Source organism: Coturnix japonica, chromosome 16 (assembly GCF_054131305.1).
Source record: "Coturnix japonica strain WE chromosome 16, WE-NBRP24, whole genome shotgun sequence".
Lineage (NCBI taxonomy): Eukaryota > Metazoa > Chordata > Aves > Galliformes > Phasianidae > Coturnix > Coturnix japonica.
The window spans coordinates 1504627-1523743 of NC_140678.1; the positions used below are offsets into that span (position 1 = coordinate 1504627).

The 19117-nt window shown below is 57.3% G+C and overlaps 2 protein-coding genes and 1 long non-coding RNA gene across 7 annotated transcripts; all 3 read left to right on the top strand.

Moving 5' to 3' along the window:
- Nucleotides 1-1605: 1605 nt before the first annotated feature.
- LOC146758155 (uncharacterized) lies at nt 1606-5492 on the top strand. The gene is made up of 2 exons (XR_014935024.1): nt 1606-1673; nt 2963-5492. It is a non-coding gene; the product is annotated as an uncharacterized LOC146758155 (long non-coding RNA).
- A 940-nt stretch (nt 5493-6432) lies between these two features.
- On the top strand, nt 6433-12114 carry LOC107325623 (AN1-type zinc finger protein 5-like). 4 transcript variants are annotated; one of them, XM_015886689.3, is made up of 7 exons: nt 6433-6573; nt 6896-6998; nt 8474-8647; nt 9068-9161; nt 9841-9959; nt 10635-10781; nt 11339-12114. In XM_015886689.3, exons 3-7 carry the CDS (start codon nt 8497-8499, stop codon nt 11485-11487), a joined length of 660 nt encoding a protein of 219 aa, XP_015742175.2. In that variant the 5' UTR covers nt 6433-6573; nt 6896-6998; nt 8474-8496; the 3' UTR covers nt 11488-12114. The 4 variants fall into 4 exon arrangements, with proteins under 4 accessions (XP_015742175.2, XP_015742177.1, XP_015742176.2 ...); XM_015886691.3 differs by having other exon boundaries at nt 10671-10781; XM_015886690.3 differs by having other exon boundaries at nt 9071-9161.
- A 519-nt stretch (nt 12115-12633) lies between these two features.
- Nucleotides 12634-18261, top strand: ABHD17A (abhydrolase domain containing 17A, depalmitoylase). 2 transcript variants are annotated; one of them, XM_085517659.1, is made up of 6 exons: nt 12634-12760; nt 13953-14030; nt 14187-14406; nt 15747-15941; nt 16581-16760; nt 17458-18261. In XM_085517659.1, exons 3-6 carry the CDS (start codon nt 14378-14380, stop codon nt 17681-17683), a joined length of 630 nt encoding a protein of 209 aa, XP_085373785.1. In that variant the 5' UTR covers nt 12634-12760; nt 13953-14030; nt 14187-14377; the 3' UTR covers nt 17684-18261. The 2 variants fall into 2 exon arrangements, with proteins under 2 accessions (XP_085373785.1, XP_015742174.2); XM_015886688.3 differs by having other exon boundaries at nt 13953-14406.
- Nucleotides 18262-19117: the final 856 nt, after the last annotated feature.

Here is a 19117-nt window from a genome sequence, read left to right on the forward strand (position 1 = left end):
ACCGAAATAGGAAAGATCAGTGGGTCAGTGGGAAAAGCTCGTGGCCAAAGTTAATGCGGAGAGAGGGAGAGAGGAGGAGCACGGCAGGAAAGTGTGGGGATCCCCTATTCAATGTGTGTATGTGGGGATGGGGGGGATATGGGGCTCTGCCATGTGGCTGTGGGGGGATGTGGGGCTGCTGAGCAGCTCCTGCTTTAAGGCTTTACCCAAAACCAGCGGTTATTTGGGGAGGAAAGGGCTTTTTTTGGCTGTTCCAGCACAAACAACCCCATCCATCCTCCCATCCCACTCACTGCGGGTTCGACCGGAGGAGAAAGGTCGGTCATTAACACACTGCACCACTGAGCGCCCCTAATTAAGGCTTGGCAGCTCCTTCCCCCCTCCCCACATCCCCCCCTCACCCCATAAGCACCTTTTTGGCTGCCGCTCTGGAAAAAGCCACGCGGGGACTTAGCCTTTAATAGGGCCGGAGTGAAGCGGAGCCGCCCGCATCCAGCACCACCCCATCAGCAAACTGGGCCCACTCCACATCAAGGGCTGGAAATGTGGTGATCCCTGCGCTCCCCCACCCCACATCCTCACTCTTCGCCCCATATCAGGCCGTTTTTTGGCCCCAATGTCTCTCCGGGAGCAGTTTCCCCTAAATCCATCTCTGTTACCGCAAGCGGCTTATGGTGAGAAACCCTTTTCCTCTGCGTTCCCTTAATGCGATCGTGGCTTAACGGAGCGCAGGGCTTAGCCCCGAAGTGCAAGTGAGGAGAGGAGCTTTAAATAATAGGAAGGCACAAAACAAAGGGCTGAGCCCCCTGTGGGGATATGGGGGGGGTCAGTGTGAATGGGGGCTGCTGTGGGGATGCTCAATGGGGAGATCCCCACCTCAGAGGTGGGAGTTTGTGGGTCGGTGGGTCCTTGAGAAGAGCCTGGCATGTGCTTGTGCTCCTCACCCTATAGATGCCCCCAAAGGACTAAGGGTGTGGGGGGTGTGTGCAGTGATGTGTGGGACCCCATAAAGATCAGTGGGGCTGATGGAACCCCTCATTATGGAGCAGCTTCCCCTGGTCCAGAGGCACCGCAGCATCCCATAGGGAAAACCCATCTCCATCTGCCTGAACCAAGGGTGACGCTGCTCCCTTTCTGGTGTCACATCCTATGATATGCCCCAAACCCTCCAACCAGGTTAACGCCATCCCCAAACACCTCCAGCTATAATAATGTGCCCCAAAGCTCCCCAAACACATGCCCTAAACCCCTCCAACCACACCAACACCAGCCCCAAACCCCTCCAGCCATGATAATGTGTGCCCCAAACCCCTCCAGCTACACCAACACATACCCCAAACCCATGTAGCACTGCCAGAATGTACCCCAAACCCTCCAACCATACTAACAAGGAGGGATACAGCCCCAGCTATGGGGCAGACCCCATTCCCAGCCCCACACTGAAAGCTTTGGGGTTCTGGCCCTGCCATCAGCCCGGCTCTTCCCTTCGGTCCGGGCTCGCCTTGGACTCTGCTCCCATTGAGGCTCGTTGCTGGGGAGACCAGCAGGTTTATTTACTGTCAGGGCTGTGATAAGGATGGGAACGGGGTGGTGAACGCGCGGTGTCCAATGTGCCTGACCCACTTTCTGCCAGGCCGGCGCTGCGGTTGGATTGCAGCGAGCAGAGCTGAGAGGTGTGGGGAGATGGCCCCATAAGTGATGGGGTTTGGGGTTTCCTATGCTGTGAACTTTGCGATGTTCGGGTTGGGAGGAAGGGAGGAAATGCAGCTGTGTGGGGACGGTGGTGTTTGGTGTTGTGGGGTTGGGTGGGTGATGCAGGATGGGTGATGGGGAAGGATATGGGGATGGGGGCTGTAGATTGGGGGCTGAGAAAGGATATGGGGATAGGAAAGGGGCTGTAAATTGGATGGGTGCTGCATAGGGATGGGGACTGCATAGGGATGGGGGCTGTATAGGGATGGGTGCTCTATAGGGATGGGGGCTGTATAGGGATGGGGGCTGTATAGGGATGGGGACTGTATAGGGATGGGTGCTGTATAGGGATGGGTGCTGTGTAGGGATGGGGGCTGTATAGGGATGGGTGCTGTGTAGGGATGGGGGCTGTATAGGGATGGGGGTTGTATAGGGATGGGTGCTGCATAGGGATGGGTGCTGTATAGGGATGGGTGCTGCATAGGGATGGGTGCTGTATAGGGATGGGTGCTGTGTAGGGATGGGGGCTGTATAGGGATGGGGGCTGTATAGGGATGGGTGCTGCATAGGGATGGGTGATGTATAGGGATGGGTGCTCTATAGGGATGGGTGCTCCATAGGGATGGGGGCTGCATAGGGATGGGTGATGTATAGGGATGGGTGCTGCATTGGGATGGGGGCTGTATAGGGATAGGGGCTGTATAGGGATGGGGGCTGCATAGGGATGGGGGCTGTATAGGGATGGGGGCTGTATAGGGATGGGTGCTGCATAGGGATGGGGGCTGTATAGGGATGGGGGCTGCATAGGGATGGGGGCTGCATAGGGATGGGGGCTGTATAGGGATGGGGGCTGCATAGGGATGGGGGCTGCATAGGGATGGGGGCTGTATAGGGATGGGGGCTGTATAGGGATGGGGGCTGTATAGGGATGATGCAGAAGGATGGGAAGCAGCACCAACCAAACCCATAAGCGAGATGTGGAACAAAAGCCCTCCCCATCCCCACACCATACAGCTGGGTAGGAGAGGGGGGGACACACAGGAGGAGCTGCAGTCCCCATCACGTTGTGTCCCCCCCGGCGCTGGCACAGTGGCCCAGATCTGCCATTCCGCATGGCTTCCCCAGCCTCTCCTCTCCCTGCACGCCTGGTGCCCGCTCTGCTCCTCGCCCCCCGCCTGCTAATCCGACACGACTCTTCCATTAGAGCTGAGATGCCGCCAAAGAGCTTTTTGGTGTAGGAATTAACTCCTTTTCCCACCCCATCCCTCAGCTCTGCCATTCTAGGTGCATCCCCACCCTCCTCCTCTTCCTCCTCCTCTTTCTGGCTGTGGGATGAAGGCACCAGTGGCACAACCAAACCCTAAACACAAGGTGGGAACCCAGGGTCCCAAAGGAGTCAAAGTGACCCCAAATGGGCAGTAAAGGGGGGGATAGGGATGAGCATCCCATCTGAAGCACTGAGCAGGGATCAATCAGCTGTGGATGTGCCTACAGTGTCAGCAGTGTCACAGCCTGGAGCTGTCAGCCTCTCACATCTGATGTGACACTGCAATTGGGGGGGGGGGGGGTGGTGGTGCTGCAGCTGGGGCTCGGTCCCCTTCCATCCCCCATATCACACCCTGAGGGGGGGTGACACCATTCCTCCCCATAGCAAAGCACAGCAGTGGATGCAGCTCCTGCACTGAGGGCTCAGGCTCTGTCTCAGGGTCTTGGTTGGCTCCCATCACCTACAGGAGGTGACAATTCCATCCCTGCCATGGTTAAGGGGTGGGGATGGCTCTGACCCATAGAGGGGCAGAGTTTGGGCCACCCCAGGCCCAGGATCTCCCCCCACATCCCAACAAGTGACCCCCCCCCCCATGAAATATTTAGGGCCGTTCAGTGTGATTTCCGTGGCAGCGTCGCAAATGCCCATGAATATTTCAGGCTGCATTAAAGTTTTATGGCCGTGGTGCTTCGATGCAGCCCCACAGGAAACCCCAACACTGAGCTGCTCCAGCTCCACTGATCCATTTCCCTCTGTTTTACCCCCAAAATAGCAGCGAGGGGGCTGCGCTTTCCTATCCCCCTCCAGCAATGAGTAACAGCTATTGGTGGGCTCAGAAAGACACTCACAGCCCCTCAGTTCCTCCTGCAGGGTCTCAGCCTCCATCACACCACCAGGTTTCCAGGTCAGCCCATAGCAGAAGATGCTGCTCCTCCATCCTCCCAGCGCTCCGTGTTTATATAACGATGACATCTCCTGCAGACCAAGGAAGAGAATTGGGAAGGTTGGGGGGGGTGGAAATAATGAGGATAATTGGAGTCATTTGGGAAGAGGCCGTTCGTGGTGCCCAGCATCTCCCACCTTCTACATGATGGCTTTAATCGCCTGCAATCTCGGCTGCCCGTAGCTGGAACCACGTTGCTGTGGTTACAGATGAATAGCCCCCCAAAAAAGTGCCATCCTTCCATCACAACAACAACAACAAAAGAGAGGTATCGTTCTGTTCAGGAAATGAAGCAGTTTGCAACCAAAGAGCGGGTTGTGAAAGGCCTCCTGCGTTCTTCTCTTTCCTCCCTGCTCCCCTGGTGGTGGATCACAGCGGGGTTTCTGACCCATGGAATATATTGGGAGGGTTTGGATGCACTCACCCCCCCTCTTTCCTACCCCGTATGTGTGTCACTGCGTGGCTCTGGGTCAATGTGTTAGCAGGGGGAGATGGGAGCAGCATAGGAGGCTGTGGGGGTGCATGGAGCAGGGGGTTGGGGAGGGTCCTGAGCCCCCTTTGACTCACAGCCTGGGAGAACCTGGTGATGGGAAAGGGGACAGAAAAGAGCCCAATGTGATGAGATAAGACCACGGTGCCACAGCAGCAGCTCCTGGATGGGCAGAACTTTGCTGCTGCCCCCTGAGCTCAGCAAGAGGCAGATGGAAACACATCTTGTTGTGCAGAAAGCGGGCCGTGGAGATTAAGTCTGCTGGGAAAACAAGCTCAGCAGGCAGCGCTGAGTGGAGGATGCACACACTGGTGTGTGTGTGTGTGTGTGTGTGTGTGCATGTGCACCGTCCTTCTGTGTGCACAGCCAGGCTGGAAAGGCTTGGAAACCTGTCCTCGTCCTTTAATGGTGCTGCTTGGATAACAGGGATAATTGGCTGGCAATCGATCCTGTTTTGCTCCTGGTTCTCCTCTGCCTCTTCTCTCACAGCTCTCCCCCTTTCCCTGCACGTCTTGCTCCCCCCAGGTGCAGTGACATTTATGTGCTGTGTGACAGGCATTAGGTAACCCAGAGATTGGCCTTGGAAGGGGCTGAATGCAGCCCCACTGCGGGCAGGGATGGGTTCAAGGTGGGAGGAGAGGATGCTCCAGCAGCAGCAAGACCACAGTGGTGAGCACAGAGGGTCTGGGGGCAGGAGGGAGTGAGACAAGGAGGGCCCAGGATGGGGGGATGCCTCAAGGCTTTGCTCTGTGCCCTTAGGACCCCTGTGAGACCCCCAGCTCACACCCCAAGCTGGAAGCAGGGTGATGGGGGAGAGAAGGAGGGGATGGAAGGGGTGAACGGGAGCCTGGTGCCATCTGGTGGCAGCCTCGCTGTGCTCACAGAACGGGTCGGGTTGGAAGGGACCTCAAGGATCGTGAAGCTCCAACCTCCCACCACAATCAGGGCCACCAACCTCCACATGTAATACCAGCCCAGGCTGCCCAGGGCCCCATCCAGCCTGGCCTTGAACACCTCCATGGATGGATGGGGCATCCACAGCCTCTCTGAGCAGCTGTTCCAGCACCTCAACACTCTCATAATAAAGAACTTCCCCCTTATATCCAACCTCAATCTTCCCTCTTTCAACTTAAATCCATTTCCCCTTTTCCTGCTGCAGCCCAGGCACAGCCTTACAGACAGACAGACCTTGCAATATCATGTTGTGACAATACCCAAATGTGGTTCAGAGAAGAGCAGCAGGGATGATCTGCAGCTGGAGGCTGCCAGCTATGCTCTGTATAGCTCATTAAGGAGCAGCATGACCACTGTTGTCCAGTGCTGTAAAGGGAACAGATCGCCTGCTCTGGTGCTCTTTCTTCCTATGAGGAAGCAGAACAAGAACTGGGAGCTGGTGTTGGACCAAGTCAGAGAGCTCGGTGGCAGCTGGTGCTTGCTGCTCATTGGCTTCATTTTGTGTGATGGAGGCACAGCTCAGTGCTGGTCTTCAGAGCACCCCAAAATGCCTTTTTGTCCATAGACCAGCAGCTCCTCGGCCTGTTTGGGAATAAATAAACTCTGTATTAGCCCTGCATCACAGCATAAATGCACGGGGGTTCCCCATCCCAGCTCTCCCCCCATAGCTCGGGCACTGTGCTCTGGTCCTATACCTGCAACAAGGGCACAGCATCACCAACCCATGGGGGCTGTCACAGATGGGCTGACCCCCACTCCCCTCCCCTCCAACCCTTGAAACAGCGGAGGGACATCCCTATGGCTGAGAAACCTCCATATCCCAGCTCCTACAGCTTATGGGGCGAGCACACAGGCTGTAGGAGATGGGGGTCCCGGCCCCATAGCAGAGTCTCCGTGCCCATCCCAATAGAGGAGCAAACACCAACAGCTCAGTGTATCCCCACAGCGGGCAGCCCTATACCGAGCCCTATAGCGGGGTCCCCCCCTATAGTGCTCCCCCCACACCCAGCCCCTCCGCCCGGGGGTCCCGGCCCTCCCCTCCCGCCCCGTCCCGCCCGGTCGGGCCCTCCCCGGGGGAGGGCGCTCGGGGGCCGCGGTCCCTCCGCCTCGTTCCGCCATGTTTCCCGGCCGTTCTCCCTGCTTACCGCCCGCCTGAACCTCCCGGCGGCCGCCCCCGGCCCGGCCCGGCTCGGCCCGGCCCGGCCCGGCGGCCGCCCGTCTGTTCCGGTGAGTGCGGCCTGTTCCGCCCCAACCTCCGTGTAGGCCTCAAAGCCTCGGCCTCGATTTTTACGGCTCGCCGGGAGCGGGCGCCCCACTGCGGCTTGTGGGTGGGGAGCTCCGGGAGGGCCCAGCGCCGCGTTCAGCCCCGGGCCCGGCGGGGTGTTGGGGGTCAGGGTGTGCTCCTATCGCCCTGCTGGGCCTCCCCACGGCCGGACCCACACGGCTGGAGGCCCCATAGCGTCCGAAAGAAGGGGGGGCTCCGGGTGATGCGGCGTTGTGCTGGTATTAGGGTGCTGTGTTTGATGTGGTTTGGGGGTTTCTCTTTCAGGTGGGGTCTCAGCTCAGAGTCGGACTGTTAACACACGGACGGGTAGGCTGCTTCATTGGGCTGCTCTGAGTACACAAGGCACGGACAGAAGGCTCCGTTGGTGGTGAGTGGGACATAAGGATGGTGTTAGCGAGCTGCCCTGCATGGTGCTGCCTCCAGGCTGCTCCCTGCTGAGCGATGGAGCAGCCAGAGGGGATGAAGTCAGTTCTCCCCTCGGGTGCGGTGTTTTTTTGGGGGTGGCTATAAGCCAGCACTGTGCCCTTAAAGTCAGCTGGATCCTTGGCTGTATCCAAAACAATATGGGAGGGAGGGGATGTGTCCTGCGCTGTGAGATCTCACTTGGAGCGCTGCATCCAGATGTGGAGTGAGCAGTACAGGAGAGACATGGAGCTGCTGGGGTGCAATCAAAGGAAGGCCACAGAAATGATGTGAAGGATGGAATGGCTCCATGAGGATGGGCTGAGAGCTGGGGCTGTGCAGCCTGCAGGAGAAAAGGCACCAGGGAGAGCTGAGAGTGGCCCATCAGTACCTATAGGGGCTGTAAGAAACAAGGGGGTGCTCTTTAGCAGGGTCTGTGTGATAGGACAAGAGGAAATGGCTTCAAACTAAAAGAGACGAGTCTTAGACTTGATATAAGGAAGTACTTTACAGTATGGGTGGTGGGGGACTGGCTGACCAGGGGGACCCCAAGGTCAGGAGTCAGGGCTCTGAGCACTGATGGAGATGTGAGTGTCCCTGTTCAGTGCAGGGAGTGGGGCCAGATAGCCAGAGCTGCTCACCCCTATCAGAGCTGGTCAGGGCCACATTGCTCACACAGAGGGAGCTGCTGATTCTCTCTACTTCCTGAGGAAACATGAGCAAAGGGAGAAGGGGGAAATCCTCACTGCAGACTCTTGTTGTGCAGCTGGAAGGGCTCATCCTGCTGCTTTGCTCCTTGTGTCCGGTGCCAACCCGCAGTGTTGGTCAGTGCTGCCCTGGAAGCAGGGTCTTGTTTGCAGAATGGATCAGCTGGGGATGGTGTTGAATGTTGTTGTTCCAGAGCTCCCTTCGCAGCTGGAGCGAAGCCTTATTCTGACTTCCAGCCTAAATATAGCAGCGTCTGGTTCCCCTCATCCACCAGCACGTGTCAGGGAACACTGAAATGTGTCAGAATCGAGAGTTCCCTTTGAATCTCTTGCATCAGCCTCTGGAAACTGAAGAAATTCAAGCTGTCTTGTAATGAGAACAGCACGGCCGGGTGCAGACGGTCACTAATTAACCCGAATGCTGGCAGTTTGACCTGCATTTGTTGCTTCAGTGTTTGCAGGAGTCATCAGTCCTGCTGCGATGGCACTTCTTGTTACGTTTAGAGTCTTACGTGAGCCTCACCTCCAGTGAGCACAGCAAGCTCTGTTGGCTTTCCAGGTTTTATGGCAGCCAGGTTGTGGGTCCCATCACTGCTTAGGGCTTTATCTGGGAGGACTCAGGTTGCTTTGGGTGCAGGATCTGGACTGGGGATGCTTTGTGGTCCATTTTGCAGTGCACAGTAATGGAGCTCTCTGACTGTAACAGCTGTGTTGTTCTTATTTCCCTTTGTAGTTTGGCACCTTGGAGGAGAAAGGATGGCTCAGGAGACGAACCAGACCCAGGTGCCTCTGCTGTGTACCACTGGCTGCGGGTTCTATGGCAGCCCACGCACCAACGGGATGTGCTCCGTTTGCTATAAGGAATTCCTACAGAGGCAACAGAGCAGCGACCGGATCAGCCCTCCAGGTAGAGGATTTTTGTCCAATATATCAGTGTGAAATGGGCACCTCTGGCTGGGTCAGAGCACGGTGCTGCCATCCCTCCAGGTAATCTTTGTTCCCTATGAGAGGGTCCGTTGTTTTCCTCCCATTGGCAGCTGTTTGTGAAGCAGCTTCCAGTGAACTACAGAATATCACCTGCTCTAACAGCAGCACAAACTTGTAGCTGTAACCTCCTCCCTGAGCTAGAAATCATGTCACATCCCTCCAAAGAAACCAGTTCTTGGGGAAGACTTTGGACTTGAGATTGCACAGCTTTCTCTGTAGGCTTGACAAGCAAAATCAATGAGATAAAAAAGCTTGTTTTGTAATGGACACAGCATCATTGAGTGCTCCTTCCATCCTAACGCTTCTCAGGCTTCACCATGATTGTGCTCTTGTCTCTTAGCAGCCAGCAGTCCCAGCAGCAGCCCTGTGGCATCAGACTCCATTGCGGGGCAGCGAGCAGAGGAGGACTCCACACCTGAGGATGCAAAAGCCAGGTGAGGGCATGGACTGTGGGTGTACCTGCAGCTGTGCTGCAAACCAGCCCTGGGACACGAGGGACAGGCTTTCATCCTTTGCATGGCCAAGAGGATCTGTAAAACAGGCTGGGTCAGACACAGTTTACTGCGATCCTGGTTTAACTGGAAGATTGAGGTGTCCCTGATGATAATGAGTGATCGAGAGGCAAGCACCAGAGGTTGGTGGTAAACTAAAACCTTGTAGGAAACTGGTTCTCTTACAGCTGGTGCACCTGCTCTGTCCATAGTCTCAGTTGCTCCATTTTGACTTCAGCTGTAAGTGGAAGCATCTGGTGCTGATCTGGTTTGGAAGCTGCAAGAGGGATCTCAGCCGTGGCTGACAGAGAGGAGCACACTGCTTATCTCTCCCATCACTTTGCAGTCATGACTCATAACTGTTCCCCTGGTCCTGGACTTGTTTGGATGGGCTGTTGGCTTTGGGATGTAATTGGGTAGAAAAGGAAACTGAGATCATCACACATTCATTTTGTTGGTGTCTATAAAGAACTTTGATCCCAGCTCTGGAGGGGTCCAGGCCTGAACTCCATCCGACTATAATGAAACTAAGGGGCTGAAGATCTCTGCCATGTAACTGTACCTCATAGAGCAATGTTTCTGTTTGCTCTCTGCTTTGTTTGTCTGTCACGCCTGCTCACAGTGCTCAGACTCCTGTGACCCACCAGATGACAGCGATGAGCATATCCAGAGATGAAGGCAGCAGTGAGACAGAAGGGCTCGCCAAGACAGAAGAGGCCACCCCAGCATCTTCCTCATCAGGTAGACTGGTTGGTTTGGCTTTTGCACGTGACGAGATGACACCCATCTAACGAGCTGGTTTGAGCAGCAAGCACAGTATGAAAGAGACTTGAAAGAGCCTCTCTTCTGTTAGTAGGACGACAGGAGGTTCAGGGCTGGATCCACAAGGCCAGGTTTCAGCACGCTGCAGGTGTGCATCATCCAGCAGATGCAGCTCTCCCTCCTGTTGTCTCCAGCCCACTGAGGTGCTGTAGGAAATCAGTGACCTTCAGCAGTCTGGCTTTCAGAGCTCAGTTTTCCTTTCGGTAGATTAGAGGCAGCGATGAGTATCAGTGCAAAGCATTCTGAGACCTACATATGAGGAACGCTTACATAAGAGTCAACGAGAACAATTACTGCTACTTGCAAGGGGTTAATTTATTATTATTGCTTTTAATTCCAGGCTCAGATGTTTACATCAACTAAGCTGACTACCCCTGTGCATTCTTAACCTATGGCAAGCATTGGATAATTCTACTTAGCATTAGTTTTCCTCAGCAGGAGGGAGCCGTACCTTATGGGCGCCTTAGCTAAACTTTAGTGTCTTGTTGGTGTTTCTGAGCTGGGGAATTGACATGGGGAGACAAGTCTGAGTTTGGGGGCTGATGCCTTCAGGTTCATCAAACAGCTGCAGGAGTAAAATGATGTGTCTATTAGTTTATCAAGGTAACAGAGCTCCGGTCTTTGGTTCAGGTACCCTCCCTGAAACATCGCAGAGCGCAGCTGAGGACAAAACATCTCCAGAGAAACCAAAACAGAAGAAGAATCGCTGCTTCACGTGCCGGAAGAAGATAGGGCTGACTGGTGAGAGCCTGACACAGATGGCCCCGTGCTGCCCTGCCTGAGTACAGGGGGTTGGCATGGCTCAGTTATGGAAAGGGAGGATTATTTTCCAGTAGGAATCCGCTTGCAGAAGATTCCTGTGAATTCAGGATAAAATGGGTTTTCTCCGATAGGTGTGAGGGCTCACAGCAGCATGCTTGTGGTCTTCACAGCCTTTGATTGCTATAGAATAGTGTGGTTCATTGCCACTGCACTGTATCCATCCCTTCCCTTCTCCGTGCCTCAGTTCCCCAGCATGCTGTGTTGACAGCAGTGCCATCTCTGAGCACAGTGACTCCATTATGAACTTTTAGGACCTAAATAACTTGAAAGTGATGCTGATGAGGTGAAGGAAGGTTCTCTTTGCTGGCTCACTGCGCTCAGGCTGCAGCCTGGGTTAGGAATCTGGCTGCAGACCTCACTGCTCCGAGCTCTTCCTGCATTAGTGGAGTTTGGTGCTGTAGCAGAGAGGGCTCTGCTGCCATCCTATCGCTGGATGGGGACTACCATGGCTTTGTCTCTGCTCTCCTTCCCCATAGGCTTCGACTGTCGCTGTGGGAATCTGTTCTGTGCCATTCACCGATACTCAGACATGCACGCCTGCCCCTACGACTACAAGGCAGAAGCTGCTGAGAAGATCCGGAAGGAGAACCCCGTCGTTATAGCTGAGAAGATCCAGAAGCTGTGAACGGGGCCGAGCAGCTCGAACTCCAGCCTGGCAGCCTGGTGCTCCTCCCCGTCCTCCCAGCCTTCCCCCCTCCTCCCAGCCCCGTCAGTGGATATGGGGATCCAGCAGCACACGCAAACCAGCACCCAGACCGGGATACTCCTTGCACCTCCTTGACAGAAGCATGGTGTTCCTCCTCTCCCTTCAACCCTTCAGGGCTCAGCAGATCCATTTCAGTCCAGCTTTCACGAGGACACGGGCCCGATTCTGCCTCACCCGCTGCAGCACTGAGACCACAGCATTCCTGCTCCCCATCCAACCCACCCCTTCGTCCCACGGCTCCAGGTCCTGCAGACTGCCTGGGACTCACGGCTGGAGCTCCGAGCTGCCTCCAGACTCCCCTCCCTCCATCCCACTCCCCTCCTCCCCACAATGGCTGCAGAGCTGAGGGGTCCCAGCAGCGATCCCAGCCCTGCTCCCCAACAGCTGTTTGGTCTCAGATGCAGCAAAGAGGATTCTGTAGTTTGAAAGCTCCCAACCCCCACACCCCCCTTTTTCCCCCCCCCCTTTGAGAAGCTGTTGTTGAAGCAACTGCATCGTTAAGCTGCAGAGTATGGCACAGTAAAGTTATTTTGTGGCTTGCAGTGACACAGGTCAGGGCCTGGAAGCAAATAGTGCTGTGGGGTGGGAGGAGAAGCACAAGGGGGGTCATTGGGGGGGGAGCAAAGTGTGAATGGAGGCTATTCACCTGGGGAAGGGAGGATATATGGGGGGCTTTGGGGGACATGGGAGCAAACATTGAGGCTCTGGGGAAGGGAACTGAAGCAATGGGGTGGAAGGAGGGTTGGCATTGCTGCATTATGCTGAAGCCCCATTGCATCAAAGATTGCAATGCAAAGGAACCTCACGGTGGAAATGTGGAGCTATGCAGGGCCTAAAATGAGAGAACCTTCCCCATTGATTGGCAGCCCGAGCTCCACGCTGCAGGAAGGCAACCGTGCAGCGCTGGGGAGGTGCCAGCACTGCGGGGGGGGAGCGCTCAGTGCAGTGCAATGCAATGCAATGCAGTTCAATGCAATGCAGTGCAATGCAATGCAGCTCAATGCAATGCAATGCAACGCAATGCTGTTGTCACTTCCGTCACTTCCCGGCGCGCCGGCGGTGGGCGGAGTTTGGGGGGGGGCCGCCATGCAGCTCCAGCGCCGCCCCCGCCTCGGCGGCCCGCAGCGACCGGGAGTCCCGTAACAGCAACCAGCAGGGAGGGGGGGGCGGCGAGAGACCCCGGGATGTGCAGGTATATGGGGGGGGTGTGGGGCTGGGGGGGGGTCTGAGGGAGATGGGGGGGGTCGGGGGGTCCGCTGTGTGCGCTGAAGTGGGGGATGTGGGGCGGAGGGGGGGGCCCGTCTGTGCATGGTGTGGGGCTGGGGGGGCTCTGTGTCCCTATGGGGGTCCCGGTGCCCCCCCGCCCCACAGGTCTGGCTCAGCCTGAGGCTCGTATAGGGCTGTAGAGGGGCAATAGGGAGCGGGGACTGGGCCTGAAGGGGGGGGGGATGTACCCCCACCCCCCACTGTGATGTCTGTGCGACCCTCTGTAGGGTGAGGGTGGCTGTCAGGGTGTACACCCAGCAGGCACTACACCCAACACCCCCCCCCCCTTATATCCCCTATATCCCCCCCTATATCCCCCCTTGTATCCCCTATATCCCCCCTTATATCCCCTATATCCCCCCTTGTATCCCCTATATCCCCCCTTATATCCCCTATATCCCCTATATCCCCCCTTATATCCCCTATTCCCCCCCCCCCCCTTGGCCATGCGGTGACACAGGTGAGGGCACCATACAGGCGTGTGCAAGCACGGCCGTGTGTTCACCGCCTGCCTCTGCTGCGTGGACACACGCCTGCCCATGTCACACACACGCGTGGCCCCGCAGCTGTGAGCACAGGGAGACCCCCAGCATGAGGGGGGTGGGCAGGGGTCGGGGCTGCATCCCCTTGTGTGCCCCCATCCTCCTCATTCCCAGCCCTTTGGAGGCAGCTGTGTTGAGCCCCGCGGGGTGTGGGCTGCTCTGACATTCCTCAGCCTGGAGCCTGTGCCCAAACTTGCAGAAAATAGTCGCTTTTTTTTTTTTCTCCCTTTTCCCCTCCCTTCCCCTTTCCCCCCCTTTTCTTGCATTAGGAGCTCTGTGCTCCAGCTGCACACGCGTGCTTTGGGGCCCTCGCCAGCATCATGTGTGTGTGTGTGTGTGTATTTGGGGGGGGGATGAGGGGCAGAGCTGTATGTGCAGCTGTTTGTGCTCCCAATCCCGCTGTGCTCACCTCACTGTGCTCTGCAGGGTCCTGTGCGTGGGCTGGGATGCTTGGGAGGTGTTGGAGGATGGGTTTGATGCAGGGGGGGCTCAACAGGAACGTGGGGGTGTCCGAAGCATTGGCACGGTGTAACACTCGGCTTGTTGATGTGATCTGTGTCCTCCTGCTCCTTGCAGGCTGCCTGCAGGCACACGGATGGCGGCCGCCCCGACCCTTGAGGGACTGCAGGCTGCCCCACGCCGCTGGCTGCCGTGGTAAGGAAGGGGCGTCCCAGCATTGCTTTGGATCCTGCCTTGCTCCCAGCACGGCTTCCATCATGAACGGGCTGTCCATCAGCCAGCTCTGCTGCCTCTTCTGCTGCCCTCCCTGTCCCAGCCGCATCGCCGCCAAGCTGGCTTTCCTCCCCCCAGAGCCCACCTACGCCGTGGTCCCTGAGCCGGAGCCCATCGGCAGCACCAGCACCGGGTCCCTCCGAGGCGGCGCTGCGGGGCGGTGGAAGCTTCATTTGAAGGATCGGGCTGATTTCCAGTATTCCCAACGGGAGCTGGACAACATCGAGGTGTTTGTCACTAAGAGCAGCCGAGGGAACCGCATCGGTTGCATGTATGTCCGCTGCGTGCCAGGAGCCAGGTGAGTGCTGGGCCTGGGGCTCCTGCTGGATGCCACCTCCCTGCCCGGCCCGACCCGGCGCCGTGCTGTGGGGTGGGTGAGCTCAGCTCTAGGAACCTGTTTGGCTTGTGGTTGCAATCGGGAATGGGACTGAACAGGTTGAAGGAGGGAGTCGGGGTGCAGCTGCAGGCTACAGGGACCTCAGTGTCCCCTCCTGGCTGAGGCTGTCCTCGATGTGCCCTTCTGATGTCACACTGATGATGTCGTGCTCTGGTTGCAAAGCTTCTGTAGAGCCCAAACAAACCTCTGGCCCTACAGAGACCACGGGGATGGTCTGCAGCCCCCAGCCCTGGGGCAAGCTGTGTTGGTGTGGCTCTCACTTAGTGGGCATGTTTAGAAGAACAATAGGATCAGAAGGCAGAAGGGATCAAGGTCCAGCTTGTCACAGACCACCCCATAGGTCTGTAAGGGAGGAAGAGTTCAATTTGGTGCATAGATTGTTCTCACTGTGACAGCGCTGTCACTGCTGCCTCCATGAGGCCCAGATGTGAGTGGGGCAGAGCTAAGTTTGGGCTTTGCAAAGCCTGCGTGCTCTGCCTGGCCCCACGCAATGCAGAGCGGTGTGCCAGGTATACCTGGGACATGCAGGCTGCTGGCAGGGCTGTCTGCTCCCATCCTGTCCTGCTGTGCATCTCCAGGGAGAGGAAACAGCCACGGGATTGCTCTGCCTGCACATCCGCTGCTGGCCCCGCTCCCCATCTGCCTGCGGAAGTGGTGGATGACACACAGGCCCAGGAAGGTCCCATCTCCATCCTGCTGCTGCCTTCCTGCCGGGGATCCACTCCATCCCCACTTTGGGGTGGTCCATCACCACACAAGGAGCTGAATCAGAGGCGTCTCCCCCCCGTAGTGAGGGGTTGGGGGAGGAGTGGGCTGCGCTGCCTCCCCCAGCTGAGCTCCCACGCGCCTGTTCTTCGTGTTAATTTGGATGATGAACGTTGTTTTTCCCCTTATGGTGGAAATTTCTTGTGCCTTGTCACTCCCACAATTCGCTTCTCTCTCTCCCAAGGTCTGGTGCGTTGCCAGACTCAGGAGAGGGGGAAAAAAAAAGGAAAGATCTGCTGTCAGAATTATTACTTAAAATCCCCATCGGGCGAACGGCCCCAAATCCTCAGCTTTTTAAACCAAAAATAGACTCAAAAAGTCCAACAGTACATCGTGCCTCTGGGCTGCTGGTAGTGAGCCCCACTGGTGAGGGATGTCAGGGCATCTCCAGGGCTGGGATCATCTCGAGGCCGTTCCCATGTCCCTTTACGTGCTGTTGTTTCAGCCCTTATTAACTCCATGCTCTCACGCTGCAGGTACACGGTGCTCTTCTCCCACGGCAACGCTGTGGACCTGGGGCAGATGAGCAGCTTCTACATCGGGCTGGGAACACGCATCAACTGCAACATCTTCTCCTACGACTACTCGGGCTACGGCGCCAGCACGGGGAAACCCTCAGAGAGGAACCTCTACTCCGACATCGACGCGGCGTGGCAGGCACTGCGGACACGGTGAGCAGGGCAGGGGGGGCTGAGGACCCCCCTGTTGGGTTTGGGAGTGCTGTGTGTGGGGCTGGGGGGGCTGTGCACGCTTGGCTGCAGGAAGAACCCGTCAGGATGGTGCTCTGGAAAACAGGAAACGTCCTTGAGAGGGGCCTGGGCTGCTGGTAACAGGAAGGAGGGATGGAAAGCTGTTGTGGGGGGGGCTGGATGCACCCTGAGCTCTGTCACAGGGCTGTGGTGCTCCCCACTACTGGCACACACTGGGTTCCATCTCACCCTGTGCCTCCTTACCCCTATGGGCACTCTGTGTGCTGCCCTGCAGGGCTGTGCGTCCCCCCACCCCCCATAGCCCTGCTCCCACTGGGGCTGAGTGAGCCCTGACACCCCACGGCTCCTCCAGCAGCTCCCAGAGGCCACAGTGGGGACGGCCCCTCTGTCTCCTAGACGTGTATTCCCCGAGGTCAGCACAGTTGTCTGGGAAAACAATGTGCAACTCTTAATTAGTGCTAATTACTACAGTGTTAACAGGCAGCTGGGGGAGCAAAGCAGCCCCATTTCGACGCTGCAGCATGCTGTGAGCAGTGCAGGGTGACGCCTGGGCTGCAGCTCCTGGTGATGACAATGTTCCTGATGCTTCTCCTCCCCCAGGTACGGGATCAGCCCGGAGAACATCATTTTGTATGGACAGAGCATTGGCACGGTACCCACCGTTGACCTGGCGTCCCGCTATGAGTGCGCTGCCATCGTGCTCCACTCCCCGCTCACCTCCGGCATGAGAGTCGCCTTCCCCGAGACCAAGAAGACCTACTGGTTCGATGCCTTCCCCAAGTGAGTGCCTGAGAAAGGAATGGGGACAGTGCTGAGTGCCAGCCCTGCCCGTGCAGAGGTTATGGGGAAAGTCAGGGACCTGTGATTGCCTTAAATTGCCCACCAGGACCCTCCCACCAGCCACGTCCCTGCCCCCCTCGGTTCCACCTGGAGGTCCCTGTGAGGTCTCTCCCATCAGGGCTTTTTTTCCCCATACCCTGAGGAAGGCAGGCTGGTGTCTGCAGGCAGGAGTGAAGCGAGCTCTTGCTTTGTCTCCCCCCTGCAGCCCAGCCAGTGGGGCCTCAGGGATGGTCCCTGAGCTGCACAGTGTGTCCGGGAGCTGCCAGCCCACGCAGTGCATCCCGATGGCCTCACTCGGCCTTTGTGTCCTGGGCCCTGGGGGTTGGGATGGGAAGGGCCGTGCTTGCCAGGCATGGTTGATCCCAACACAGGATCGTGCTGTCCGGGGGCGGTTTCCCTCGGCCCTGCCTGGGTCCCATGGGGCTGTTGTCATTGCTCTCTGGTCCTCATCTGTTGCTCTGGCAGCGATCTCAGTGCTGGCAGAAGCTCCACGTCCCCGTTCTCTGCTGTGATCAAAGAGCATTTCCTGCTTCCTTTCCCTGGGGGGCTGTGTTTTAGGGGGCAGGAGGGGTGGGGCTGCCTCCATCCCTGCACTTACCCCCCTTTTGTCATCTCTCCCTTTCCACCTTCTTGGCAGCATTGAGAAGATCTCCAAAATCACCTCTCCCGTCCTCATCATCCACGGTACCGAGGATGAAGTCATCGACTTCTCCCACGGCCTGGCTCTGTTTGAACGCTGTCCTAAAGCCGTGGAGCCGCTGTGGGTGGATGGGGCCGGGCACAATGACATTGAACTCTACAGCCAGTACCTCGAACGCCTTCGGAAATTCATCTCCCAGGAGCTGGCCAGCCAACGCAACTAGCTGCAGGAGGATGGGGCGGGCTGGGGGTTGTCGTGTTTGTCCAGTGCTCCCAGTGCTCCCAGTCGCTGCTGCTGGAGGCACGTTGGGTTTCTGCATCACCCGGTGCTGCTGGCATCTCAGCTGGGCAGGCAGGATTGGGCAGCTTGCTCCAAGCAGAGCAGAGTCCCTCCTGATGGTGAATCTTCATCTTCAGACACATCCTCGTCCCATCTCCTGAAACAACAAACTGTTGAATTCCTCCCGGCTGCTCTGCTGCTCCCACTATAGCAATAAGGCGAGTTGGGCTGGGAGCAGCCGTGGGGTGAGCCTGTTCCCCGTGTCACTGCGTGGCAAATGAGGGCACAGCTCTTTCTGTGCTGGCGTTGCAGGAGATGCCCAGTGCTGCTCCCTGCATGGGGCAGAGCTGTGACCCCGAGGGGAGGTTGGGGATGCGTGGAGGAGGTGCCCCCCTGCTCTGCCTTCATGGAGCACTGCCCGTGTTCAGGTCTCTCTGTGACACTCCTTCCTTCCCTCTCCGTCCCCTCAGAGTGGGGCGAGGAAACCAGGCACCAAATAAAGAGCTGAGGTTTAGAATTTTACCCGTCTTGCCCTTCTGCCTTGTGCCTGCTGGGCCCTGAACTCATCCCCAGCTCCAGCAGGTGGAGAAAGGAGCACATGGGCCCCGAAACAGCCCTGAAATCATCTTGCACCAACCTGTGGGGCAGCAAATCCTCATGTGGGGCTCCCAACCATTTCACTGCCCCCCCTTCTCCCCACTGTGGGGCTGCAGCCTCATGTGAGGAACGATAATCTCCTTATGCTGCACTCGGTGGGGCCTCACGCTCAGAGCATTGTCATGTGCCTTTTGGTTAGGGCTTAGATGGGGCCATGGGGGTCCCCGCTCCCCTCAAACCCCTCTTTCCCCCCTAGGACCCCTGTGCCACCCCTAGGTGCCGGGTGGTTGTTAAGCTATGAGTTCATATGTGTGCTGGAAGCACTGCAGTCACCCAGCCCTGCTCCCCTCTGCCCTCACCCCAAGGAGCAGGGCTGGAGCAGCGCCCTAATCCCAACACAGAGGCATTGTTGTGTGCACCGGGTGTATTTTTATCCTCTTAGCTCTGCCTGTGGAGCTGTGAGTGCTTTGGAGCAGCCCCACATCACCAGCAGGACGTCTCAGGGTTCTGGGGGGACCTCAGGGCAAATTGTGGCTGTGTTGGTGGTGTCTGGAGTTAAAAAAAGGGCAAAAAAGGCAAAGTTCAGCCCAGCCCCTAAAGTCCAGAGCCAGATGGGAGGTGTGGGCTGTGCTCCTTTAGGGGGTGTCCCATCAGTGGGGCTGTGGGTTTGGGCCCATTGCTGCTTGTGATGGGAGGAGGGAGGTGTGGGGTCCCCACAGTGCAGGAGCCAGACCCACCTCAGGGGTCCTGGGTGCAGCATCCCCATAAATGGGGCAATAGG

Coding starts and splice junctions, on each gene's coding strand:
- ABHD17A (XM_015886688.3), top strand. CDS start 14,093: ATGAACGGGCTGTCCATCAGCCAGCTCTGCTGCCTCTTCTGCTGCCCT. Junction 14,407..15,746: donor CGCTGCGTGCCAGGAGCCAG/GTGAGTGCTGGG, acceptor CTCACGCTGCAG/GTACACGGTGCTCTTCTCCC. Junction 16,761..17,457: donor TGGTTCGATGCCTTCCCCAA/GTGAGTGCCTGA, acceptor CCTTCTTGGCAG/CATTGAGAAGATCTCCAAAA.
- LOC107325623 (XM_015886689.3), top strand. CDS start 8,497: ATGGCTCAGGAGACGAACCAGACCCAGGTGCCTCTGCTGTGTACCACT. Junction 8,648..9,067: donor CGACCGGATCAGCCCTCCAG/GTAGAGGATTTT, acceptor CTTGTCTCTTAG/CAGCCAGCAGTCCCAGCAGC. Junction 9,162..9,840: donor CCTGAGGATGCAAAAGCCAG/GTGAGGGCATGG, acceptor GCCTGCTCACAG/TGCTCAGACTCCTGTGACCC.